The 27,390-nt window shown below is 41.7% G+C and overlaps 1 protein-coding gene across 3 annotated transcripts in view; it reads left to right on the top strand.

Moving 5' to 3' along the window:
• GNAL (G protein subunit alpha L) overlaps positions 1-27,390 on the top strand; it is a 165,010-nt gene that overhangs the window by 130,852 nt on the left and 6,768 nt on the right. For all 3 annotated transcript variants that reach the window (XM_070747511.1, XM_070747514.1, XM_070747513.1), the window contains exons 6-10: positions 22,760-22,814; positions 23,362-23,435; positions 25,300-25,358; positions 25,568-25,688; positions 26,195-26,325. In XM_070747511.1, the coding sequence (XP_070603612.1) occupies positions 22,760-22,814; positions 23,362-23,435; positions 25,300-25,358; positions 25,568-25,688; positions 26,195-26,325 (440 nt within the window). The remainder of the gene's footprint in view (positions 1-22,759; positions 22,815-23,361; positions 23,436-25,299; positions 25,359-25,567; positions 25,689-26,194; positions 26,326-27,390) is intronic.

Genomic DNA, 27,390 nt, shown 5'->3' with positions numbered 1-27,390 from the left:
CACCGCAGAGCTACGGACACGCTCGCTACGACTGATGGCGTATCTGGACGATATTATTATACTGTCCAGCAGCTACAGCCGGGCTCGACGCGACCTGTCAGAGACTATGGAGACCCTAACAGAGGCGGGGTTCTCAATCAACTACCGAAAGAGTCATCTCATACCAACCAGGTATTTACCTCACCTAGGTACCTACATAGACACCATGGAAGGCAAGGTCTTCCTATCACCAGACCGCCAGGTCAAGGTCAGGTCGCTGATCACAGAGGCGCAACGCAGCCGTACAGTAACATTGGCCTTTCTGTCCCAGCTGTTGGGAGTTCTCATCTCCTGCATAGACATTGTTCCCTGGGCCAGACTACATGCCAGACCACTGCAGTGGTTTCTCATTCCTTTTCAACAAAACCGGACCAGCCACTCTTCCAGATTGGTGACAATCTCACAAGAGGTACGCAAATCACTCCCATGGTGGAAGTCGTCGGCGCTACATCAAGGTTCGCCGTTCCTACTGCAACAAGAGGTGACGATAACTACGGACGCGAGTCTCTCGGGTTGGGGAGCTCACTCCGAGGTAGGGATGGCCCAAGGATTATGGGGTCCAGAGGATCTCGCATGCAGCAACATCAACTACTTGGAACTCAGAGCGGTCCACCTGGCTCTACGACACTTCACAGGCCTGGTGAGGGGCCGGAATGTTCTGATACTTACAGACAATGTGGCAACCAGGGCACACATCAACCACCAAGGCGGCACGAAATCGGGTCGCCTGATGCGAGAATCTCAGTCCCTGTTCAGGTGGGCAGAGCAACACCTCGCGTCTCTACGAGCAGAGCACATATCCGGCACCTCCAACATACAGGCGGATTGGCTCAGTCGGACCACGATCGACCCGACAGAGTGGAGTCTGAGTTCGGATCTCTTCCAAGACATTGTGCACAGATTTGGGATTCCAGCAGTGGACCTATTCGCCACCTGCCACAACAACCGCCTACCAAGGTTCTTCTCAAGGTTCCCCTCACCTGGAGCGGAACAGATCAATGCTCTAGCCTGCCCATGGCCAAGGGAGCTGCTGTATGCATTCCCTCCAGTCTGCCTAATTCCGAGGGTAATACACAAACTATTACAAGAACAGGCAGAAATTCTCCTGGTAGCCCCTCATTGGCCCAGACGCCCTTGGTTTGCGGACCTAGTGGACCTCTCAATCTCTCCCCCTTGGCGCATTCCACATCACAAGGTGGTGCTGACACAAGGGTCAATTTGCCATCCAGACCCCCAGTGGTGGAGTCTTGCCGTGTGGCACTTGAGGGGGAGAGACTAAGGAAGGAACAGGTTCCGGATAAGGTGATCTCCACCATACAGGCAGCACGCCGTCCTTCCACAACGCGAATTTACCAGGCTACCTGGAAAGCTTACTGTGCTTTCTGCAGAGGTCGTAATCAGGATCCTCAGTCGCCATCAGTGATCCAAATTCTGGAGTTCTTACAAGCAGGTTTGGATAAAGGACTGGCTCCAAATACACTCCGCAGGCAAACGGCAGCTATTGCCACTATACTTAAAATGGACTTCACTACTCCAATTTCCCAGCACCCTTGGATTCGGGATTTTATTAGAGGTGCAGCGAACATTAGACCTCCTACTATACACCGTTTCCCCACATGGGATCTGCCACTGGTGTTACAGGCCCTCACGGAGCCTCCCTTCGAACCCTTGAGGGAGATACCGCTACGCCTGTTATCTCTAAAAACAGCCTTCCTCACGGCGATCACATCAGCAAGGAGGGTCTCCGAACTCTCAGCCCTATCAGTCCGGCCGGACCTATGTATCTTCCACACCAACAGAGTGGTCCTCAGGCCAGATCCCGCCTTCCTACCTAAGGTGAACACGGTCTTTCACAGATCTCAGGACATTGTACTACCAGACTTTTGTGCCCAGGGGTCCCACCCACTGGAACTAAGATGGCACAAGTTGGATGTCAGACGAGCCATCAAACTTTATATTCGACGGACTAACACCTTTAGAAAGACAGAAGCCCTATTTGTCTCATATTTTCCAGCATCTATGGGGAATAAGGTTTCGCCCAAGACGATTAGTTGCTGGATTCGTTCCTGCATCATCACTGCTTACAAATCAAGGGCTACACCGATACCAAGTGGCATCACAGCGCACTCAACAAGGAGTGCAGCCACTTCAGCGGCATGGACAACACAGGCCCCGATTGACGATATTTGCCGTGCGGCAACTTGGGTCACGCCTAATACCTTCATTAAACATTACAGATTGGACACTTTCGCTTCTGCGGAAGCAGCCTTTGGACGCAGAGTATTGCAGAGAGTTTGCACCGATCCTGCGCCCCTGGTCCAGCCTTTTCCCCCCCTAATAAGTTAAGCTTGGGTATATCCCATGTTGGACTCTCCGAAGCAGTGCAAGTGGAGAAGAACCGTTGCACTTACCTGAACGGTCTTCTCGCTGCACTGCAAGGAGAGTCCAAACCCACCCGGCTGTTTGGGCCCAGGGTCTCAGAGTGGTCATAGTTGAATTACTTACAAGTTGGTTAATTAATAAAGTTTCCTTGGTTTACTATCACTATGACTTCGTTTTATTGTAAGACTGACCCGGAGAGGGCAGCATGGGGGTTGGACCAGTAAATTATGCTAATTTTTAACTCAGTCCCTTCCAGCTTGGCTGAAGATTAACCCATGTTGGACTCTCCTTGCAGTGCAGCGAGAAGACCGTTCAGGTAAGTGCAACGGTTCTTTTGGCTTGGTTGGTGATAATCAGGCTTGCTCTGCGCATCTGTGCCAGCCTGCAACTTCCCCCTCCTTTACCCTTTCTCATACAAAATCATAACTCCCATGGGCTCCTCTAGCACCCTCCCCCCCCCCCCCAAATCCTGAATGCCTCCACCCACCCACCCCCCATTTTTTATGGCAGCCGATGAAGTGAAGATATGAAGAATAATGCAGAGAGGAGCAACTCTGTGAAGTGGGCTGGGTTGACAAATCTGATCCAAACTCACACAACTGGCAACTGGCTTTTCATGCTTAAGGCAGGACTAGAACTCATGGTTTCCTGATTTGTAGCCTGGTACTTTTAGACCAAACTGGTTCTTTGTGCTTAATTTGATTCTCCCCCTTTGCAAAAAATACTCTTCACTAGCATTGAGGATCTACTTTTGGAAAGAAAATTTCTTTTTGCTCTAGTCAGATGACAAAGCAACATACAAAAGCTCCCTTGGACAAATTTACTAATACTGAGGCTAGATTTTGCTCCCCAAAACCCGGGTTATTATCTTTATATTTGTCCCTTGAAGATATGCCAGCTCACAGCAAGTAAATTAAAGAAATTAGTTCCCTGCACATCTTCCATATCTTGCTTATTTTTATCATAAAAATTGATTTATTCTACTGGGAACAAAATTCCTTGTTTGAATACATAATTATAATTACCCATTTCTTAGCCCATTTGGCCCAATCATTGTTCATATCTATTGCAATCTCAGCAAGTTTTTTCCTAATGTACCCAGTTTGACATCAGCTTCAGACAAGATATTCTGCAAGGCACCTATCTATCTGAGTGCTCTAATGGCTGTAGGAACTCTGCTGTAGTGAAAGAGAATTTTTCCATTATTCCCACAAGGCTTTGGAATATTTCCTATGTTTGAATGGCTAGAGAGGCAGCCAGAAAAGTCCCCATTCTTTCTGTCAAACTTTTCTAAAATATTTATTCTCTATATTTAATTTGATACACTATGTAAACTGTATCACTTCAAGGATAACTCCTTAAAAGGCAACTTTCAACAATATAATAGAAAGCATCACACAATCTGTAAAACAACATAATTTTATAAGCAACAGTTCAGCTAAAAGATAATCTCATAAATCATATCATATCATATTATCCACATTAATATAGATAACGAAAGGCCTTCTAAATAAATATTTAGAATATTGAGACAGAGATAAATTCTGGATCTCTCAAGGAAGGGATTCTGTTTTTAACAGCTGCTACAGTAAATTTCTCCTTATTAGTTTGTACATCTATATTTCAATCTTCTTCAAAAAATATTGGGACAAATGTATCACATTCTCCTGAACATCCTTTTATGTTCCAAACTCTGAGATAAATAGGGTGAGATCTAGTAAGTGGAGTGTATGATTTTGGACATAACATTCACTGTGCATAGTGTCAATTTAGATTGACCAACAAAAAATAGCAAAATCAATATATGGACTAAATTAAATTCAGTGTGTGTGTGTGTGTGTGTGTGTAATCATAAATTGCTTCATTGTTTAATTATTAAATGGTTGGTTGGTTGTGTGTCGTCCTGCAACTGAATCACCTTGGTGCTGTCCATCCTTTTCTTCTTTTACTTTCACTTTTGAATATGTTCCAGTTCCATCCTTAAACAGCTAGATAATATTTCCAGTATCTGAAACCTAGATGCTATAACGGCTTTCTCTTCATTTTACTTTGAGACTATTTGTTATAATGTCTGTGCCAGAATCCTTGGATTGCTGGCAACACATAGCATGGTACACATTTAAGAACTTTGTCTTGTACATCTGTATTTGAAAGTTACTAATGAAGACCAGATTTCATCATCATTACAGGTGCACTGTATACTTACTAAGCACATTTTAGAAAGCACCCACCCTTTGATAATGAAAAGAAGGAGAAAGATAACTAGGTTGCATGCCTTCTGTCATAAGAGCTAAAATCCAGTTGATTGATGAATTGAACCTAATTCTCCATAGTGGTGGAGATAGCATCCAGGAATGGGTTGACCTCATCTGCTTAGGTGATTGGACTGAGTTTGTCAGAGCTGTGATGACATGCCCTTGTTGCTAGGCTCCCCAGCTTTTGACTCTAGGACAGACTTGTCAAAATTTCTTGCCATTTCTGGGAGAAGCATTTCTAAACACCTCAGTAGCCAAGGATATACGTGGACATACAAATCCAATTAAATCTAAATCTAAACTTGTGAGTTTTTTACCCAGCAGACTCCCGATCTACCTGGTAAAGTCGCTGGCTCTATTTCAACAAAGACCTTCGGCTCGAGCCAGGAACAGACGATAATCACTGCTGCTGCAAGGTGCTTGTCCCCATGCCTGCATTTGGACTGTGACATTGAACTGAGCATTGGAGCTTCGTGTTCCAGAGTCTGTCACAGGAGCTGTTGCACTCCTCTTGATCTATCATCCAGCAGGCATACCGCGCTCCATTTTCACACTCGTTAGCATGGCAGTTGTGGCCACAGGAGCTTCCAGGCACTGATTGACAGCTGTACATCAACACAGATATTCCAGGAGCTTTGCACTGCCCCTTAGCGGCTACCAGCCATCTTATTGTGTTGTCACAGGAGCTTTTGTGCTCCATATCTATTTGCGATGGAGAAAAGCTGTTACTGCAGTTGGCACACCTTTTGATAATAGTGCGCACACTCTGATTTAACAAGAGCTCCGTGCTCTGCTTTGGCAGCTAACCGTCAATGATCTTGGATATTACAGGAGTTTTGCTGTCCTCTGTTTCAGCTACCCGCCAACAGATTGGGCAGTCGCAGGAGCTCCACACTCCATAACTTGTTGCGGTGGGGGAGAAGGCTCTGATTGCCTCAGGCACAAGCTAACAGCGCTCATATCCCCAACGAATTCCTCCTGAACTTCTATACAAGTTGGGAGCTTTACGCTCCGTCCCAAATAGCCCAATTGCCCAGCAATAAGACTGCCTTAGGCAAGAAGCCACTGATGCCACTCAGGTACCAAGAACGAGCAAGCTTTAAAAAAAAAAATGGCGGAGAGAGGTGATACCCATAGCATGGGCTTGAAGGCTGCTGAGCCAGCACTGCAGACAGCAGCCTCTACAGCTTCTGAGACAGCAGCAGGTGTGTTTAAACGCTGATCAAAGGCTGTATGAAAAGCCAGTAGGGCTACTAAACTCTCCAAGGCGGCTAAGAGAGATTAATGCAGGAAAGATAAGGCACTGGAAAAGCTATGCACTAAATCTGACAATAGAACCCATCCATTAGATCAGACCTGGGCAAGGGCCCACCCGCTGTCTGACCGGCCCGCCCGCTATCTCTGACCGGTTTCCTGGTGGGGGGGGACAAGCGCCTCGAATGAACAGGACAAAAATGCACCCACCAACAAGGCTCTCTTAGAGCCCCACCGTCGCGGGACAAATCGGGTTTGCCCTTTTTAATCCTATTTTGCCTTCCTCACGGCTCTCTCCTCTCTGCAGTGCTGGACAAAAGGCAGCGGGTTAGGGGGGGCAGTTGCTGAGGCTCAGGGTGGCAGCAGCCCAACTGCAGCGGGAACAGGCTGGGAAGCCAAGATGGGGGGAGAAACAACAGCCTAGAGTATAAGATGCAAGGGCGGAGGGCTGCTGGGTGAGGCGGTGGCGGGCCGACACAGAGGGGAGAAAGACCGGCGGGCGGCTTCATGCCATATTGGGTGTTATTATGCCATAAGTGAGTGTTATTGTGATAATGCAGGGGCGGGGCGAGCCGGAAATGGGGGTACGGGCTGCTGGGGAGGGGCAGCATGAATGAGGAAGTAAAGGGAGGAGAGTGGAGGGGCAAATAAATAAATAAGGAAGAGGGCTCTTTGTATGTGTGTGTGTGTGTATTGGGGGGTGGTAATTTGGGAGAAAGAAAACAAGGAAGAGGGTAGAACTGAGTTAATTATATTAGTCCGGCCCTCTAAAACCATCCCAATTTCTCATTCAGCCCCATGGCAAAATTAATTGCCCACCCCTGCGTTAGATAGTCAAAGAGAACAGAACCAGTCATACAGGTTGCACTCAATGAGTCTGTCTCCAGGGGGAGCTGGAGAGCAGTTCTTTTCTCATAATTCCTGATTGCCCATTAGCAAAACAGCTCTATGGCGCACAATGTCAGAATTCTGCAGGGATTTGTGAACAGCCTCGTGAAAAAGCCAGAGCTGTGCCTGCAGATACTTTTATACCTATGGCTGCGGGTCTTAGATCTTAGGCGATAGAAGCAGAGACTGTACCCTGGCAATATACAAGCTATCATTGCTGATGCCATCTGGCAAGGAATAGCTGCCTGGCTACAACAGTTCAGGCAGGCACACTCAGTCCTAAGGTTTCTCCATTTATTCTGGACACTCCCTGGCTCCCCAGTTCCAGGGGGGATTACCCAGACTTCTCTGAGCTATACCCACTGTTTATTCCCAGAAGAGCCAGTCACTGCTTTCAAAGAAGGAAGGGCAATGGGAATTAGACCTTTCGGAGTATGATGGGATGATGCCCAACCAGCCAGCCTTTCCTGGGCTGTTTCAACCTAGCCTCTTCAGTCTATATGCAACTGATTTTGTATTCAGAATATACAGACTTCTACCAACTTTAATATCCTCTATCCTCCCCATTTCCATTCAGTTCAAGCCACAGAGAAGGGCACTGCAGGAAAAAGGAAGCTGGTTTATGGGTCCCGCTTTCTTATTTACTCCTCACTTTAAGTACAGTTTAAGTTACTTGTACTTTCGAATTGTGCGGAAACAAGTAGAGGAAAAAGTTGTGAGACATGCAGAGATCTCCTATTCCTTGCAATACCCCTTCCTGCTGCTGGGATGGGAAATAATGAAAACCAGTTCTTACACCCTGCAGCAGAAGAGTTAGTCTGCATAGCTACTGCATTAAAATGCCCAAGCAGTTTAATTTTATAGCATTCAGTGTATTACAATAATACAATGTTGGTCCTATTTTTATATGCATTCTGAATAATGTTTAGCAGATAAGAATCAAACAATTTAAGAATCATTTCAAAAGAGAGACAGAGCAAAACAGAAAATGTGTTTAAATGTATATTAGAGATACCTTTAATGATTACTGCTTTTGTGTCATAATCAGCTGCATTGCATCAACTAGCACGAACTAATGTTTACCTTCTAATATTACAAACTGGGGCCTTCCCCCCCCCCCTTTCCTTGCATGTGAACCTATGTCAGAAAATTTTGCAATAGGAACATCAGAAAACCAGAATATTCCATGTGAACAGATATGTATTTTAAACTTAATACCGTGGGAGTCTGCTAAATTTGCTCTTTATGTGGCAGTGCTGCAGATATAAATCTTAATATTGTTTGCTCTAGGACAAGGGTTAATGGTTTGACTGAGAAGCCAAAAATATCTCTTTGACTAAAATATGGTTCATATACTACTGTATTTACCTGGCAGGAAGACAACAACAAATCTATATTACCTTGTCTTCAATAAATCTAAGATTTTCCCATTTCTAAGTGAAAAGTATTTTAAAAACAAACCCTCATTTTCCTTTGACACAAATACGGTAAATACAGTTAAGAAAACTAACTTTCCTCAAAATCAAGACTGCTTATCAATGACACACTTCACTTCTTAAGAGCATAATTTCATCTTCCGAATGAGGTCTTAATTATATTCCTTCAAAACTTTTTTTTTTATCAGGAAGCTCCATAAATATCTTCTATTTGTTACACTTCCATAATTCCCTTTTTTCCCTTTCTTTTTTTCGTACTTCCAACTATATGACAAGAAATAAAATTCAGGTCAGATGTCCAGTTCCTTATATTAATGCTAAGAATTAAGTCTTGAGCAAAAAAACCAAATTGATGCAAGCTTTTGAAAACTGTATTTATCCGAGCTTGTGGGAAATGTATAGCTTCGTTTGCTTAACTTTTCGGTCTGGTGTCTGTAAATATTTTGCACATTATCTAATACTGTCCAAGAACTGATAAATATATATCAAATTATACATCTGGCTACCATTTATATTCACCTGATTTCTGGCCCTTTTAAGACAAGCTGAACACAGTAATAATTTTGATGCAAAATATGTTAGTTGGTTAAATAGCTTTAAAATCAGAATAGTTTTTATATTCTGATATTACCAAAGGACAGGAAACATTGCTCTTGTTCCTATACTCATGGGCAATTTAAGAATTGGAAGTAGATGTATGAAGTATTCAAATGTGAGGTGGACAAGGATGCTTCAGAACTGGTCTCACTATACCTACTGGCTGCTTCTTAAAGGAGCCACACATTTTCCTGGGCTTATGTGATTATTATGTGATTCAGGAACATACAAAATTGAGTTTAGGAGGTAGCAACAATGTAGTCTTGTGTCACCAAGATCCTAAACTCCAACATAGATTTCTTAAGTCTATGCAGCTACCTATGGCTCCTTTAAGGAACAGCTAACTGAGTGTCTATGCCAGATCTATAAAACCTTTTCTTGTTTTGGATCTAAATACTGCATACCACTTGTATGAATTTGGGGATCCTGCTGGACTTGCAGATACTGCTCTCAAGCTGGTCTTTCAAATGTCTTAGCACTATATCCCTACATGATTCAAGCACATGCATCATGTTCCTATTTTGTCCAAATAACCAGCAAGAAAAATACACAGCAGCAGAAGCTGCCTAGAACACATCTCCCAAATTTAGTCTCACTTTTGACTGGGAATTCTACAATTTGTAGTCCAACACATTGAACACTAATTTCCTCTGGTTGGGAGAAGAATACAAGCTGTCTTCACTTAATGATAATTGGAGCTGGCAACTCTGTCACGAAGTGCATGTGGTTGCAAAATGTAACACTATGTGATTGTGTCCCAGTACAACTTCATTTGCAACCCTTCCAGTGTCATCCAGTTCCCATTGACTTTGCTTGTCAGAAACCAGCAGTGAAGGTCACAAAAAGTAATCATATCATCACAAGACATTGCAACCGTCATAATTGCAAGCTGGTCACCAGGCGCCCAAATCATGATGACGATAATAGTAGTAATAATAATAATCATCATTATCATCATCCCCGCTTTACTGGGATCAGCAAACATAATTCGCCGCTACATCACGCAGTCCTAGGTGCTTGGGAAGCGCCCGACTGGTGATGAAATACAAAATCCAGCATAGTGATTTTGTTTGCTGTGTTGTATTGACATAATAATAATAATAATAATAATAATAATAATAATAAGAAGAAGAAGAAGAAGAAGAAGAAGAAGAAGAAGAAGAAGAAGATGATGATATTAGAATATTAGATTTGTATGCCGCCCCTCTCCGAAGACTCAGAGCGGATCATATTCCTCCAGGGATGCTGCAATGCCACACCTACTACAAGGATCCATCATACGTTCCCTTCATTCAGCACAATCCTAACTTCAAACAGTTGATGCATGAGTAGTCATTCATCCAGGACTACCTGTTCTTTAGCACCTCTGCAGTAAGTCCAGAAAAAACAAGCTTTCCTTGTTACCAAATTGGGGTCATGTCCTTGTAGATGTGGCCATGTATCGAGGAAAATGAAAGGGGGGAAGGAGTAGGAAGAGAGAGAGAGAAATTCAAAGCATTCAAATTATTATTTAACAGGCTGGGAATTTTGGTGCAGTAAGTAGCACCAATGGGAGCTGAGAAAAGGCTCTGAAAAGCAGGGATGTAGTGAGAATATCATGCCTGGGTATGATGATTGACATCATATTTCCGGTAGGGAGGCACTGCAACTTTTGCATGAAACAAATAATGGGCAGATTTAACAGGCATTCATGTGAGGAGGTTGTATAATAGGAAAATAATCCTGTCTGAAGGAATATATTGAAGTTGCCTTAAATAGCTTTCATTATTTCCTTATGTTCTTTGCATAGTCCATCTTTTCCCCTTTTTGAATTAATTGAAAATTGTTTTCATACATATTTTCTTTCAATACAGATTCCACAAGTTTCTAGGTTTCCCCACATTTCTAAATAAATAACTACATAGGTTTGCAGATAGTACCTGCCACTTAATGTAATCAAGCGATACCAATCAATTTCAAAAGCCAAAGCTATATACCCTGATATTTCTATCTCTAGGCTATTTAAATATTAAATTTTAATTTTAATGGATTTCAAAATGACGGTATTTTCTCAATTCATGGAACAAAATTTATAAAATATGTAAATTTTAGGTCATTTGCATACATTGGTTTGAAACAAAAAAAATTAAACTAAAACAGATTGATGTTTAAGTGGTTGTTGGAAAGCAAATTCCCTTTAAGGCCTCTGTTAACCTTGCCACTCCATGTGAACTGAGTGAAATACTGAATGATTAGAATCTTTTGCCCAAAGATTATGTCATCTATTATAGTGTATGCAGTGTTCTCTGCCCTCTGCAGGCTGTTTCATCCTGTTGAAAAGGCAGTTAACAAAAGATGCACCGCATTTTAAGCAGATATTTTAAAGAGTTTTATCTAGAGGCAAGGTTAAAAAAATTTTTTTTTAAAAAAGATCTGCCACTAAAAACAGGGTGTTGCTTATAAGAATTACTGTTCTTGAGCTGTAAGTTGTCGTCTGTGATTTATACATAAACAAAATCTACAATTGTGCCAAACTTCAAGCTAATTGAGTAAAAATTGTCATTAATATAACACAGTGATGGCGAAACTTTTCATAGCGAGTACCCAAGCCGGAACGCATGCGCATGCACCAGAGCACCAGAAACCTGAAGACCAGCTGTCCAGTACACATGTTTGTGGCAAGTCCATGCACTCTGGCCAGCTGGTCTTTGTGCTTGCCGGAGCACCGGAACCTGAAGACCAGCTGCTGGTGTACACATGCCTGTTTTTTAATCATTTTTCAGGCTGGTTTTTGGCCATTTTTATTCGGGTTTTTTGCGGCTGTTTTCTGGCGCTTTGGCGCCTATAAAAACCAATTGGCCAGCATGCCAGAAACCAGAAAAGCAGCTGTCAATGGCACAGGTGCCCACAGAGAGGGCTCTGTGTGCCACTTTTGGTATGCATTCCATAGGTTCACAATCATGGATATAGCATATTATCTCCATTTTTGGAAGATTGTCAAATTTCTCTTGACATATTGAAGAAACTATTGATGTACTTCATTCTAATTTGTCAAGAAACATGGTCCAACCTGTGTGATGTTCCAGACCAGTGACAGCGAATCTATGACACGCATGCCACAAGTTGCACCCAGAGTCATATTTGAGGTGCCCACAGAGAGGGCTCTGTGTGCCACTTTTGGTATGCATTCCATAGGTTCACAATCATGGATATAGCATATTATCTCCATTTTTGGAAGATTGTCAAATTTCTCTTGACATATTGAAGAAACTATTGATGTACTTCATTCTAATTTGTCAAGAAACATGGTCCAACCTGTGTGATGTTCCAGACCAGTGACAGCGAATCTATGACACGCATGCCACAAGTTGCACCCAGAGTCATATTTGAGGGGCACAGCATGCATGTGTGATTTTTGGCCTCCTGTTCAGTCATTTTCACTCTTCCCAGGCTTCAGGAAAGCCTCCTGAAGCATGGGAACGGCGAAAAACAGACCAACTGGAAGTTCATTCCCAAACTTAGGGTTGGCCCATTGGACCATTTTCGCTGTCCCCAGGTTTCAGGACGCTTTCCTGAAGCCTGGGGATGGTGAAAAACGGCCCAACGGACCTACTGGAAGTCTGGAGGCTTCAATGAGGCCTGTGCGCATGCGCTGGGGACAGCAGAGGGGGTTGTATGCATGCATGAGGGAGTGCGAGGGTTGTGCACATGCACGTGGGGCAAAGGCATGATGGGTGTGAGTACACACATACGTGCTATCGTACGCTCATGCACCCTTTTGGCACCTGAGCCAAAAAAGTTTGCCATCACTCTTCTAGGCAATTTTTGTTTGTTTGTTTGTTTGTTTGTTTGTTTTTTGTTTGTTTATTTATTTTTTATTTATTTATTTTTTATTTATTTATTTGATTTCTATGCCGCCCTTATTAAGGCAACTCAGGGCAGCATACAACATTGAATATAACAATATACAGTATACAAAATCTAATAACTTAAAAATATGAAAATTTACTAAAAATATGGTATGTTTGTAGGTATGTCTGCTTAAAAGTGGGGTTTTCTTAACTACTTTAAATTTTAAATTGTAAATTATTAGATTTGTTATGAATTGTTTTATTATGTTGTGAGCCGCCCTGAGTCTATGGAAAGGGGTGGCATACAAATCTAATAAATAAATAAATAAAACATTTTAAAAGACCCCGTGTACACTCACACACATCCAATCCAATCATATCTCGTATCGGCCGAAGACAGTCTCATCACTCACAGCCCCCATGCCCGCTGGCAAAGGTAGGTTTTTAAAGCTTTACGATAGACCAAAAGGGAGGGGGCCATACGTATCTCTGGAGGGAGTTTGTTAGCTCAGAAACTTCAATTTTTCTGCCCCATTGAAGCCTGTTTTGTCCTAACTGGTGGCAGAAAATGTGCTTTTGGGTTTGCTTATTCTTCAAAAGCAACCAAGCAGTTTTTTTGCAATCAATTAGCATTCAGACTAAAAAAAAATAGAACAAGAGAGAAAACATACTGTAGAAAACTAAGAAACATCTAGCCTTTACCAAATCCTTCATATTATTATGTAATGTGTTTCATAAGAAAGGATATAGTCATTGTAAGACATCGTTCTGCTGAGAACTTTCTTTTAAAAATAATCTTAAGAAAGCACTAAGAATCTGAAGATATGTTTGATGTACCGTATATACTCGAGTATAAGCCGAGTTTTTTAGCCCCAAAAATGGGCTGAAAAACACAGCCTCGGCTTATACTCGGGTCATTGACAAAGTCACCACACGAGGGCGCCATTGCTTGAGCCAGAGCGAGGAGGCACCAGCTTTTGTCCCCTCTCCCACGCCGTAGTTCCTCTCCCTAGCTCAAGCAAAGAAGGCAGCCATTTGCAATGGTGAGTCGGATTAAAAAGGCCCCCTGCTGTCAGATTCTCCTCCCCCTCCTTTGAAAGGATTTAAACTGTTTAAAAAATGGTATTTTGTGGTAGTTGCTGTCCTTGCTTGGATAGGATCTAATAATGTGTTATGAGGCAGAGCTAGACAGGAATTCTTTTTCTATCTGTCTATCTTTCTATCTATCTATTTTTCTATCTATCTATCTATCTATCTGTATCTATTTCTTTCTATCTATCTATCATCTATCTATCTATCTATCTATCTATCTATCTATCTATTTGGTTTTCTATGCTGATAACCTCACAGCAGCTAATGCTGAAGCTCTTCTTTGGATACACTTATTTGTTTGTTTGTTTGTTTGTTTATTTATTTAATTGGATTTGTATGCAATCCCTCTCCAAGGACTCAGGGTGGCTCACAGCATATATAAAAACAGAACAATAATGTAAATCCAATTAATGATGAGAAGGAATCCAGTTTTGAAGGATTTTAACTCTTAGGTTTTAGCTTTGTTCCTGATCGAGCTACTTTTTTTACTTTTTAATTTATTGTTAATATTGTTAATTTGTTTACCCTCTTTTAAATTTACAGAGCTAGTTTACTGGTTTTCTTTAAAATAAATATTCTAAAACATGTCTCAATTAATGTAATTTTATTGTTTTCCATTTTTATAAGTTACCAGTAGCCACTGCATTTTCTAACCTCGGCTTATACTCGGGTCAATACGTTTTCCCAGTTTTTGTGGCAAAAATTGGTGCCTCGGCTTATACTCGGGTCGGCTTATACTCGAGTATATACGGTATTTACTAGCATTTGGATGTTGTGGTGTATATAACAACAGCTGCCAAAAAAGTACAGTAGTCCCTCGCTTCACCTACTGCGGCTTCACTTCATCGCGGGTTTCTGAGGAAGTCGATCGGCAGATTTAAACAGCCCGCCGAACTCGATCAGCAGGGTTTTTTTTTTTAAAAAAATATCTAAAATTGTAAATACTGTATCTAAAATAAATACTGTGTGGGAAGGGTTTATAAACACTTAAAACAATGAAAACGTACCAAACAATTACAATATAAATACTTAAATAAGTACTATCAGTCGATAAATTCCCCATCGCGGATTTCACCTATCGCAGCCAGGTCTGGAACGTAACACCAGCGATAGGTGAGGGACTACTGTAGTTGTTTAATAGTTCTGTTGTAAATTTCTTCAATGTAAAAAAGTTGCTAAGGTATATATAATTTCAGAATCCATAGAATTCATGTTGAATTCAGTTGTGATCATTTTAGAACAAAATAATTGACTACTCTAGTCTAGACTCCTTCATTCTACAGGATGTAAACATTTATTTTATTTTTGAACATAAATTCTCTATTGTTATTGAATAAAACAAGTGTGGTTTGAGTAGCCTGCCTACATAAGACAACATTTAGAGATAGCTTGTCAAAAAGAAGTATATCTCTGCTGTATTTATATTTATCTATGTATTAGATTATAATATCACTAACCAAAAATACAGTTAATTCTTTTTTAATAATTAAATTATTTAAGCGTGGTTTGTTTATTTATTAAATTTGTTTGTCACCCATCTTAAGATATGCACATGTACATGCATGTGTGCACACACACACACAATCTCCTCTCGGGGCAAGATGTCCCTTATGTAATTGTTATTTATTATTTTGGAAATTACTCGAATATTTTTTAAATATTAGTTAATACTTATGTTTTTATTTCTGATAATCCGTACTGAAAATTTGCTGTTTAATAGGGAGAAATAAGATTGTAGAGATGAGTTTATTAAACTGAGATGAGATATTGAATGAAGAGATATTTAGTTTTATTTTAAGAGATAGTGGTAAGTTCTTCATGTTGTTTATACATTCTGGGGATAAAGAGGGAAGTTTTCTTTCTTTTTCTGCACTTTTAATTTATTAATTCTGTATTTGTATAATTTTACTAGTATAATATAATCTTTAAAAGATATTGGAGAGTTTTTCTTATTAGCACAAAATACAAAGGAATTACAATATCTGAGGGGCTGGTAGAAAGAAGAGGGGCTCAACCTATTATCCAAAGATAGGAACAGAAGCAATGGATGGAAATTAATCAAGAAAAGAACAAACCTTAGAACTAAGGAGAAATTTCCTGACAGTCAATTGAAACAACTTATCACCAAAGGTTGTGAGTGCTCCGACAGAGGAAGTTCTTCGGAGAGGGGCGGCATACAAGTCTAATAAATTATTATTATTATTATTATTATTATTATTATTATTATTATTATTAGGAGAGATTGGACAACCATTTGTCTGAAATGGCATAGGCTTTCCAGTTTGAGCAGGGATTTGGACTAGGACACCTCTGGTTCCTTCCAGCTCTGTTATTATGTTGTTTTAAGGAAAATACCAGAGGTACAAGTGACAGAGAGATGGGTAGAGAGGATTAATTTGTATATCTCTCCCATGTAAATTGTTTGAAAATAGTGTTTTTCATGATTTTATTCAACCCAGAAGCACCTCAGTACTTCTCACTTAAGTGCAAAAACAAAAATGTGTTGACTATGAGTCCACTTTCTTCTCCATAGTGGATGATGCTAGCATCCAGGAATGGGTAAAGTTAAATTTGACTGAGTGTCAAATTGCGAAGCTCCACCTCTGGCACTAATTACCCCTCTTTGACTCAGTCCTCAGACTGAATGGAAGTATGTGTGTTTTCTCCCATTCCTGTGGATCCTATTCAAATTACAGTGGTACCTCGAGATACGAGTTTAATTCGTTCCGGACCTGGGCTCTTAAGTCGAGCAGCTCTTATCTCGAACGACTTTTCCCCATAGGAATTAATGTAAATAATTTTAATTGGTTCCAGCCCTCAAAAAACTCACAAAGTTAGTCTAAATTATGCAGAAAGACATGTTTTTAATGAAGAAATGTACATGTACATATAAATGAATAATGAAGTTTCTTTCACTTAACTTGTAAACTTTCTTAAACTTTTAAATTTACATATGTTCAACTTCTCTGCCACCCAATCCTGTAGGACAGAGGTCCCCAACCCTTTTTGCACCAGGGACCGGCTTTAAGCGATCAAGAGAGGAATGGGTGAATGAATGGACGGAGGGTGGGAAGGAAGGAAGGAAAGAGGGAAGGGACAGGAACAGAGGAAGGAAGCAAGGAAACTTATGAAAGGGGAGAGTAAGAGAGGAATGAGTGAAGGGAGGGAAGGAGGGAGGGAAGAAGGTGGGAAGGAGAAAGAAAAGAAGAAATAGAGGAAGGGAAGGTAAAAGAGAGAAACAAAAAGAGCAAGAAAGAAAGAAAGAAAGAAAGGGGGAAGGGACAGGAACAGAGGAAGGAAGCAAGGAAACTTATGAAAGGGGAGAGTAAGAGAGGAATGAGTGAAGGGAGGGAGGGAGGGAAGAAGGTGGGAAGGAGAAAGAAAAGAAGAAATAGAGGAAGGGAAGGTAAAAGAGAGAAAGAAAAAGAGCAAGAAAGAAAGCTGCAAGCACCCCCCCGAGCCCCCCAGGCCGGCTGCAACCTTTTAAAACACGCGCGCCGCTTCGCAGCTGTCTCCTGAAGCCGAACGCGGAAGTTAGCGTTTGGCTTCAGGAGACAGCTCCTTGGCGCTTGTATCTCGAATTTGGGCTTGTAAGTAGAACAAAAATATCTCTCCCCTCCCAGCTCTTATCTCGAGTTGCTCTTAAGTAGAGCAGCTCTTATGTCGGGGTTCCACTGTACTTGCTGTCATCAAGATCCTTCTCTGTGAGTTTTGCCTCGCCAGCTGACTCCGGCTAGATTTCTTAGTTGCTGGGTCTAGCACAGCAAAGAGTTTTGCCTCTAGCTGTATTGTCGTCCCACAGGCCAAGGGCCACTCAGAGAGGAGGGGGGTGATTTACCTTCCTACCTGGCCTTAGGAGCTTCACCCTCCATTTGTCATTAATTAGACTGACTTTATCCTCTGAGGCGTTGCACTATTGGCCTACAGAATCTCCACTCTCCTGTCATTGCCACTGAACAGCTGATAGCCTTGAAGACTTTGATTTACCTTCAGGTCTTTGGAGATCTTTGACAACTGCTTCAGCTGATTTTCAGTTGCACGAGCCCTGCGCTTGAGTGACCAACAGCCAGAGGAATCTCACACTCTCCTCTATTACAGACGATGGCTAAGGGAGAAGCAGCTCTGGACAGTAATAACTGCCGCGAGAGCTAATGAGCTCGAGTGGCTTGCTGCCTTCTCCCTACAGCACAAGTGTCTATTATGCTCCATAGGCCGTGAAAAGATCAGAGCATATGTCCATAAACCTCCTCCAGTGGGGCAATTCAATGGAGCTTTGGTTACAGAACCGTTCCCCAGCTAAGTGCGATTATAGCCACTACGAGCCAATTTACACTGTTTTCCTTCAGCTGCCTTATACTGAGACTGGGCTTCACAGTGTTCAGCCTCAGTAGCCGCCATTTTGCCACCACCTATTTGTTTTCTTTCCAATGGACCATTTTCCCACTTTTCAATTAAGATTCAAAATGGCGGATGATCTCACTCAGGACAAGCCTTCCCAACCCCAGTCAAGAAGTGACAGGCAAAAGCCCCATCTCCTCAACTATAGGAGCCTATTCCAAGTCTATCTCGGACCTCCCACCAAAGGAAGGGACATAAGCAGTCCTCTAAGGCAGAGGTCCCCAACCGCCGGTCCGCGGACCAGGACCGGGCCGTTGGGGTTTTTCAGCCGTCCGCGGCAGCGCTGACTGGCGCTGGAATTTGAAATGAGAAGTGTTGCTGCTCTACAAACATAGGGCAGCAACAGTTCCTTAAGGAAAGGCAGGAAACAAAGGGGCCAATTGCAGGCCCGCTTTCTTCCCTGCCCCTTAAATCCCAGATTTTCTTCTCCCCGCCCCCCGGCAGCCAAACGTTGTTTAGCAGCCAGCGAGTAAGGTAAGAAAATCATCCGGGAGGGGGGGGGCTGGGCCTGGCAGTGCAGCTTGCTGCCGGGCCTCTCCTCTAACCATCCGTGGGGTGGGGGCCCACGACCGGTGGCCGTGGAAAGTTAACAGGCCTAGTGGCGCAGCCGGCGCTAGGCCTCTAAGCGTCCGTGGGGAGGCGACCACGGGCTTCCAAAAGGCAAGCAGCCTAGCCTCTTGCTGCCCGTGGAGGGGGGGCGCCGATGCCAAAAGGCAAACGGCGCGCCCTGCCGCTTAGGCTTTTGTTGCTTCTGGAGGGGTGGGCGCCGATGCCAAAAGCCTCAGCAAGGTTTGGCTACCGGGGGGGCGGGGAGGATTAAAACCTCCCCCCCTCCAGGAGCAGCAAAAGCCTCAGCGACGGATCGCGTCGTTTGCCTTTCGGCTCCATCGCTGAGGCTTTTGCTGCTCGTGGAGGGGAGAGCGCCAATGCCGAAATGCAAAGGCCGCACCCCGCCGCTTAGGCTTTTGCTGCTCGTGGAGGGGGGGTTGGCGGTGCCGATACCAAATGCTTTCCCTCCGCGGTGGGGGGTGCAGGGCAGGCGTAGGCTGCCCCAGGAGACAAAGAGTGAATGAGAGAAAGGAAAGAGAGAGAAAGGGAGGGAGAGAAAGGAGTGAGAGATAGAAAGGATAGAGAGAAAGAGGGAATGAGAGAAAGGAAAGAGAGAGAAAGGGAGGGAGAGAAAGAAAGAGTGAGAGATAGAAAGGATAGAAAGAGGGAATGAGAGAAAGAGGGAATGAAGGAAATGAACCCCACCCCCATATGACCAAAGCCCCCCCCCCCCACCGGGCCATGGAAACCTGGTCTAGCTTAAAGCCGGTCCCTGGTGCAAAAAAGTTTGGGGACCTCTGCTCTAAGGGACATTCTGAGCTACCCAAGTCATCTGTGCCAAGTCCAGTTGCAAGCAATCCGAGGCTCACTCTTCCTATCAGGAGGATGTTTACATATCAGCTCCACCTCATAGAGATATCACTCAGAGGGATGTGGCTCAGTTAGACCAGAGCGATAGTTTATCCCTGGACAATCCAAACCTAAACATTTGGGAAGCTGACATTTTGGATTCAGGTGAGGCCCAGTCTACTCAGGGACCATCAAAGGCCTGAGCCAGATCCCAGCCCACAACCACTTTTTCTCCCCAGAAAGGTGTCTAGATTCCATCAGTATGCAGAACATGATAGCTGATGCCATATGGTAATGCATCGAGGCGGGGATGAAGCAACTCAGCAGACCAACAGCTGCATGCCCGGACATGGGCCTCCCAATGGGGCAAACCCCTGCCTTTGCAGAGGAAGAAGGTAGAGAACTGCTTTCAGTGGTGTACCTCTGAATGCTCAATTGGGCGTCAGTCAGATATTTCTGACAAGGAGGGCTGATGCCACATTACAGTCAGCAGGATTTACAGCTAGAGCCATGGGTTCCTCTGTGGTGGTGAGAAGGATGCAACGGTTGTATAGTTGGCAGACACACACCACAAATGGCGCCTGGTGTCTGTGCCTTACAAAGGTCAGCTACTGTTTGGGGAAGCCTTCCATCCAATTTTAATTGAGTCCAGGGACAAGAGGAAGATCCTTCCATCCTTCTCCCAGAAGATTTCTTTTCATTCTGCTCCCTACTCCAGGTGACCATTTTGTGCCCCTGATCAGGGTGCCAGGTACTCTAGACCTCAAGGCCAGTATGACTCAAGACAGGCAAATCCTGGAAAGGGAGATCCTGCAGGAGAGGGCAGAGGTGCTGCTCCTGACTCCTCACTGGCCAAGGAGGACCTGGTTTGCAAACCTGATATCTCTATTGGTGTGCCAACAAGAGTTGGTCAGGAAGGGGCCCGCCCCCACACACCCCTCCCAAGCATTCCAGTAGAGCTGCGAATGGCTGCCCTTTACTGGTGCCAACCCTCAAGGATTCCACAGATTGAATCATTGCTCAGCCATGGAGCATTGGTCCACCCAGACCCCTGGTGATACTAACTGACCACCTGGCACTTGAGTGGTGCACTCTGAGACATCACAATATATCCTCCAGGGTCATCAGTACCATCCAGGCATCTGGGAAGCCTTCCACCAAACATATTTATTCTGCCACCTGGAAAGCCTTTTACAAGAGAGGCTGAACACAAGCGCTTATGACCTACAGTCCTTACCACAGCCGGCTCAAGTAACAACACACTCGACATGCAGCACAGCAACTACTGCAGCATGCTCCACACAGAGTTCCATCAAGAAGGTCTGCAAGTCAGCCACTTGGGCCTCACCAACACCATTCATTTGCCATTACAAGATTGACGTTTTTGCATTAGCAGGGGCAGCCTTTGGTTGCCAAGTGCTTCAAAGAGTACGTACACAGACAGAGACCACCAACCAGAACTAACCCTCCCTAATGGCAGACCTCTTTGGTATGTTCCATTCCTGGATGCTAGTTCTATCCACTTTGGAGAAGGGGCATTGGTCTTACCTGATACGCTCCTTCTCATAGGGTAGAGTCCCACCCAAAGTCAGTAGTCTGCGCTCCAGGACATTGAATTATGGTCCTTTCCTACAAGAGTGAACATTTGGAGAAACATGCCAAGTCTTCACCAAAGAGGGTAATTAGTGCCAGAGGCGGAGCTTTACAATTTGACAGACTCAGTATATTGGCTGAACGGGCAAGGTCAATCCATTCCCGTATGGTAGCTCCACCCTACGAGAAGGAGCGTATCAGATAAGATCAACGCCCCTTTCCTTTTTCTTTTTTCCCTGATGCCTGTTTAAAAATAACAGGTTGTAGAGATGGTATATTTGCTTGGGCATTATAAAAATAAAGATTGCCATGCTTTTAATGGGGGGTGTCTAACAGTTATAGTGAACAAAACGAGTCTACGGAGAGGGGCGGCATACAAATCTAATAAATAATAATAAATAAAAAGCATTTCTATGAACCTCCCAAGAAAAAAAAGGGTACAAAGACATCAAAGAATATTCAGTACCTGCCTGGCTTCCAATGAAAAGATGTATTTCATAGCAGAGATCCAAATTGCTGGCCTTTGCAAAAAGATGTCAGAACGAGCAGTTAAACTAGTTGGACATTTTAATTGCTATTGAGTCTCAGTGTGGCATGAAGAATTGTGTTTCTTTGTTAGACTTTTTTTCCTAGCATTTTCCTAGCAAATGCACTATTTGATTTTTGTTTTTAAATCAACTGAGTATTGGCCCATTGGTTGCAATAGGAATTAACCAATCAGCTTATCCAACCCTGAGATCATGGGCTAAAAAAGAGACTGGCTCAAATTCACCCATATTTCACATTTAAGGCAGGACTAGAACTTAAAGTCTCCTTGTTTTTAGCCTGGTACTTTACCCACTGGACCAAAGTAGCCATGTTATTATCTAACAAATGTCCCTACATTCTGTCTAGCCAATTCTCTAAATGTCTTTGCTATTATAAGAAAATAATATCTATCCTCAATTGTAATTGATTTTCATTTATTCTTCAAATACCTGGATGCTACAATTTCGCCCCAGCAGCTTGTGAAGTGCTGTTAAACTGCTAATTTGGAAAAATACTAGAGCACTCTTTCCTGCTCAATGCTCTACTGTTCATTAAGTCTTATTATCCATCTTATTGCCATGGTAATACCTAGTTTTTGCGTACTTAAGTACGGTAACTCAGATTCTGATCTTACTGGTTGTTACATCTCCTCTAAGAAATTTATCACAGTTCCACTTCCCTGGTGGACGTATATATTTGTGAGAATAATATATTTTTCTAGAATCCCTAGATTAAAAAGTAAGCATGAGCAAAACCTCATAAGAGTCAATTATTCCTAAAAAATTGTCTGAACAAACATTTGTCTGGACAAAATTAAAAGAAATCATTGACTCCCTGCAGGATATTGATTGGTTGCATCAGCATAGCTACATAATTTGTCAATGGAAAAAGAAAGTTCAGTATAATGTATGTCAAGAAAAACTGTACTTTTGTGATTTATTATGTTCGTCCATTTTAGCTGCAACTATATTGCTCCTAAATCTATAAAAATATGAATGGAGATGGAACTGTAGTTTTTGATGTTTTCGATGTTGGTTTTTTATGGTTAAAAATGTATGTTTTCTTTCAGCTTCCTAGAAAGAATAGACAGCGTCAGTCTGCCTGATTACACGCCCAATGATCAGGTGAGTAAAATGGAGTAAGGAATATGAATGAGTTTGAGTCACCTTAAAATAGATTATATTCAAGCAGGCTTAAATTGGGAAATATGCTGAAATCAATAATCGTCTTTATTCATTTATCCCAGCCATAGTTTAACAAATCCTGTATATTGTTCTTGTTAAAAATGTTCTTTATGATTCCAGTAGAAAAGGAATTTTGAAAGTAGCTTTGTGAGTCCACAACGCTTTAACACTTCCCTTATTGTATGCCAAGTTTTTTTAATTGAGGAATAAGGAGTTTGTGGAATGGAATTTGGGGGTAAAAAGAAAGTCGCCCCATTCCATGAACACAAAGTAAAATAATTCTGCTGGTGCCTGTCACATTATAATTCTGTCTAATATTTAAATAATTGTTCAGAATTATCTTTGACATTGTCTGATTTGAATTCATACAGTAGCATGTGCTCACTGCTTTAGTTACATGAAATTGTTGCTATATATGTTTCTTCACAGGCCAAATTTGCTTAATTAAAATGGAAAATTTCAAGGCCCAATTGTTTTTCATTTCTAGGATCTCTTAAGATGCAGGGTTTTGACTTCTGGGATTTTTGAGACAAGATTCCAAGTAGACAAAGTAAATTTTCAGTAAGTAGAGTAATAATGACGTTTAATTTGTGTCATGTTTTATAAAACAGTGGAAACAATTAAATGCAGACATAATTAACTTTTTTAATTATGAGGTTTTCTTTAAAAAATTGCTCATTTATGACACCGAGTAAGAAATCAAGACATATTCATTAGTCAGTGCTGCCCAGGATGTTTCTAACATAGGACGTTATATAATATTTGCTAAGTATTTTTGTTTGATGTACTAGTCTGTGGACCTTAAGTTTAGTATGGAAGACTAGTATAGTGCAGAATATTAATACAGAAATGAATGTTTCTGTTAGTTCATATATAATAAGTTAAAGAATAATTGACCAAGTGTGATTGGACACACATGAATTTGTCTTTGGTGTATATACTCTCAGTGTACATGAGGAGAATAAAATACATTCATGAAGAATAGAAAGATACAACACTTAGTGATAGTCAAGGCTACTAAAGAGCTATCAAATCGTACTAGAAAACAAGTAAAAACAATATAAATTGAAAGATACAAGCACATGGTTATAGTAATAAGTGGAAAGAGATAGGTACAAGAATGGAATGGAATGGAATAGAATAGAATAGAATTCTTTATTGGCCAAGTGTGATTGGACACACAAGGAATTTGTCTTTGGTGTATATGCTCTCAGCGTACATAAAAGATATATTTGTCAAGAATCCTGAGGTACAACACTTAATGATTGCCATAGGGTACAAATAAGCAATCAAGAAACAATCTATATTAATATAAATCATAATGGGTAGCAACAAGTTACAGTCATAAATGGGAGAAGATGGGTGATAGGAACAATGTCAGAAGACTAATAGTAATAGTAATGCAGCCTTGGTGAATAGTTTGACAGTGGTGAGGAAATTATTTGTTTATCAAATTGATGGCTTTTGGGCAAAAACTGTTCTTGTGTTTAGTTGTCTTGGTGTGCAGTGCTTAACAGAGTTGTTTTGAGGTTAGGAGTTGAAACAATTTATGTCCAGGATGCAAGGGGTTTGTGGATATTTTCACGGCCCTCTTTTTGACTTGTGCAGTAGTATACAGATCCTTAATGGACAATGTCAATTAATGGACAACTTTAAAATTTTGCTAAATCAGAAAGCTATTTTATAAACAATATAGTGCACACAGAATATTTTTAGTAATATTTCTATTCTTTTGGCTGTAGTAAGATTTTTATTACCTAATAATTTTAATAATATCAAAGATGCCTGTTCGTTTTTGTCCAAAATATCTCTAGGATAGTCAGCTCTAAGGATTATATTATTAAATATATTTCAATTGTTGCTCATATCATTCTAATAAGATTGAATACATTGCAAAAATACATTTGTATGCTGCCCCGAGTCTATGGAGAGGGGCGGCATACAAATCTAATAAATAAACAAACAAACAAACAAACAAATAAATAAATAAATAAAAGTTTCTGAAATAGTTACTGAAATTGTAAAACTCATCCATCCTTGCTTACAAATGGAATTTTCTCTCTATAGGTTGGTTTGCCCAATTCCTTTTTTTTAGCTTTGAATACAGCGTTAGAATTGCTATTATATTTGCACTCTGCCACACTATTCCCCTCTATTTACAGCTGAGCTAATCAACACTAAATAGCCATCTGTTATTTAGGCTGCTCTCCTAAATTTGACCAAAATGTAGCTAGGGCTACGTTTGAGACTTTCAAATGAGACTTAACTAAAGTTTGACAGCAAATATTACAAAAGAATGTTCCATTTTGCTTTCATGCAGTATTTATTGCATTTTCATTTCTATTTGCAAAAGTAAGTGCACATTAGGCAAATGTGATTTTCTTTGTACATTCACAAAGAATAATAGCCTTTGGCTTTTCAACAGCATGTTTGATGTAGGTGGTCAGAGAGATGAAAGAAGAAAATGGATCCAATGCTTTAATGGTAAGAAATATTTTCACATTCTGTATTTGGTCTGAATGATTGTTGTTTATTTCTTATTGTTTTTATTTATTGGGGCTTATTGTTTCATCCTTTATAAAATCTCATAATTTTGTTTATATGTATAATTTACATTGCATTTATCATCATACATGGGAAGCATAAGTGTTTCTGATTAACTATTACTCTTTATATTCTATGTTCCTTCTTAGATGTCACAGCTATTATCTTCGTTGTAGCCTGTAGCAGCTACAATATGGTCATAAGAGAAGACAACAACACAAACAGATTGCGCGAGTCCTTAGACCTCTTCAAAAGCATCTGGAACAATAGGCAAGATATCAATGCATAAATCAGCTGCACTGGTTTGGTAAAAATGGATCTAGGATGGGTGGAGGATTTTTGTGAAAAATCTGTTAGAACAAATCAAGATTTCTGTTCTGATTTTAATTATTGTTGCAACCTTCAGATTAGTATTTATTTGGCTTGGTATTTGGTTTTCTTAGCATCATTATAAATAGAGACTGATAAGATATAGTAAAACCTTGACAATGAACTTTCCATTCTAAAACAGTTTGAACAATTGATGCAATGTATAGTGATTGCATCAGTTTATATTATTTTTATGCTAATGATGTTATCTCAAAGAACATCAGTTCCATCAATTCAGGTGTAGATATTCGGTTTCAATGTATATCCCATAACTCCCAGTTGCTCCAAAAAATAAGATTTTCCTCCTTAGATGGATGTTCTCTTTTAGAAAATATAAAAGTCAACAGGTATCATTATAGCTATGTTTATCTGTGTTGAACTCGGAATTAATTGTTGGATCTTCACAGGTGGTTACGGACAATTTCTATCATTTTGTTTTTGAACAAACAAGACATGCTTGCTGAAAAAGTCTTGGCAGGGAAGTCTAAAATTGAAGATTATTTTCCCGAATTTACACAATACACTGTACCTGAAGATGGTAAGTTTCTTAACAAAAGAAGAAGCTTGTGCTTAAATAACTTGAACGTTTATGAGATTACTTTTGTGCCATCAAGTCAGAATGAGCTCTTATTTTTTTCTCCATGTCCCTAAGCTGGTCTTCCAGTGGTACAATCATTGATTCCACCCACCTTGCTGCTTGTCATTCTCTTCTCTTTCCTTCCATTTTCTTAGCATTAGAATTCTTCTCAGAGAGCTACATCTTCCCATAATTTATGCCTTATTTGTTCAATGATCAATGATTTGTTTCTCTATAGCAGTGATGGTGACCCTTTTTTTCCTTGAGTGCCGGAAGACCGTGTGCATGCACTATTGTGCATGCATGAGTGCCCACACCCATAATTCAATGCCTGGGGAGGGTGAAAACAGCTACCCCCTGCCCCCCGGAAGCCCTCTGGAGGCCGGAAATGGCCTGTTTCCCAGCTTCTGATGGGCCCAGTAGGCTCATGTTTCACCCTCCTCAGGTTCCAAAAGCTTCCCCGGAGCTGGAGGAGGATAAAAACACCACCACCCCATCCCCCCATCCCCGGAGGCTCTCTGGAAGCCAAAAACACCCTTCTAGAGCCTCTGTGTGAGCCAAAAATCGGCCTGCACGCTGGAGCTGAACTAGGCCAACAGCTTGCATGCCAGGAGATATGGCTCCGCGTGTCACCTGTGGCATTCATGCTGTTCTGTCTGGGTCCCCCCAGACGCCAACACCAACCAAAAAGAGTAGCCAGATACACTGGTAAAAAGCAAAGGCAGTTTATATACTGGAAAGCAAACACAGGTAACAAAAACTGTTCTTACAGACAGGAACACGATGAAGCTTCACAGAGGTTTCACGAAGGCCAGGCAATAAAACAGGATTCTTGCTGGCAAAAACAACACTGGAGATAATAAAACCCACGCCTCCCCCAAGTCTTTCAGCCTTCTAGGCCACAAGCCAAGATCAGAGACGCCAAGAATCGAAGCAAGGTCACAGGACTCCCAGTTGATAACTCTCCACAAGACTGTAAGGGCGGGCCTGCCTTTTCAACCCTGCCGAGGAGAACCACACCCAAAC

This window comes from Erythrolamprus reginae, chromosome 3, assembly GCF_031021105.1.
Source record: "Erythrolamprus reginae isolate rEryReg1 chromosome 3, rEryReg1.hap1, whole genome shotgun sequence".
Classification (NCBI taxonomy): Eukaryota; Metazoa; Chordata; class Lepidosauria; order Squamata; family Dipsadidae; genus Erythrolamprus; species Erythrolamprus reginae.
The sequence above is the reverse complement of the archived record's forward strand: the minus strand, read 5'-3'. Positions and strand labels throughout refer to the sequence as shown.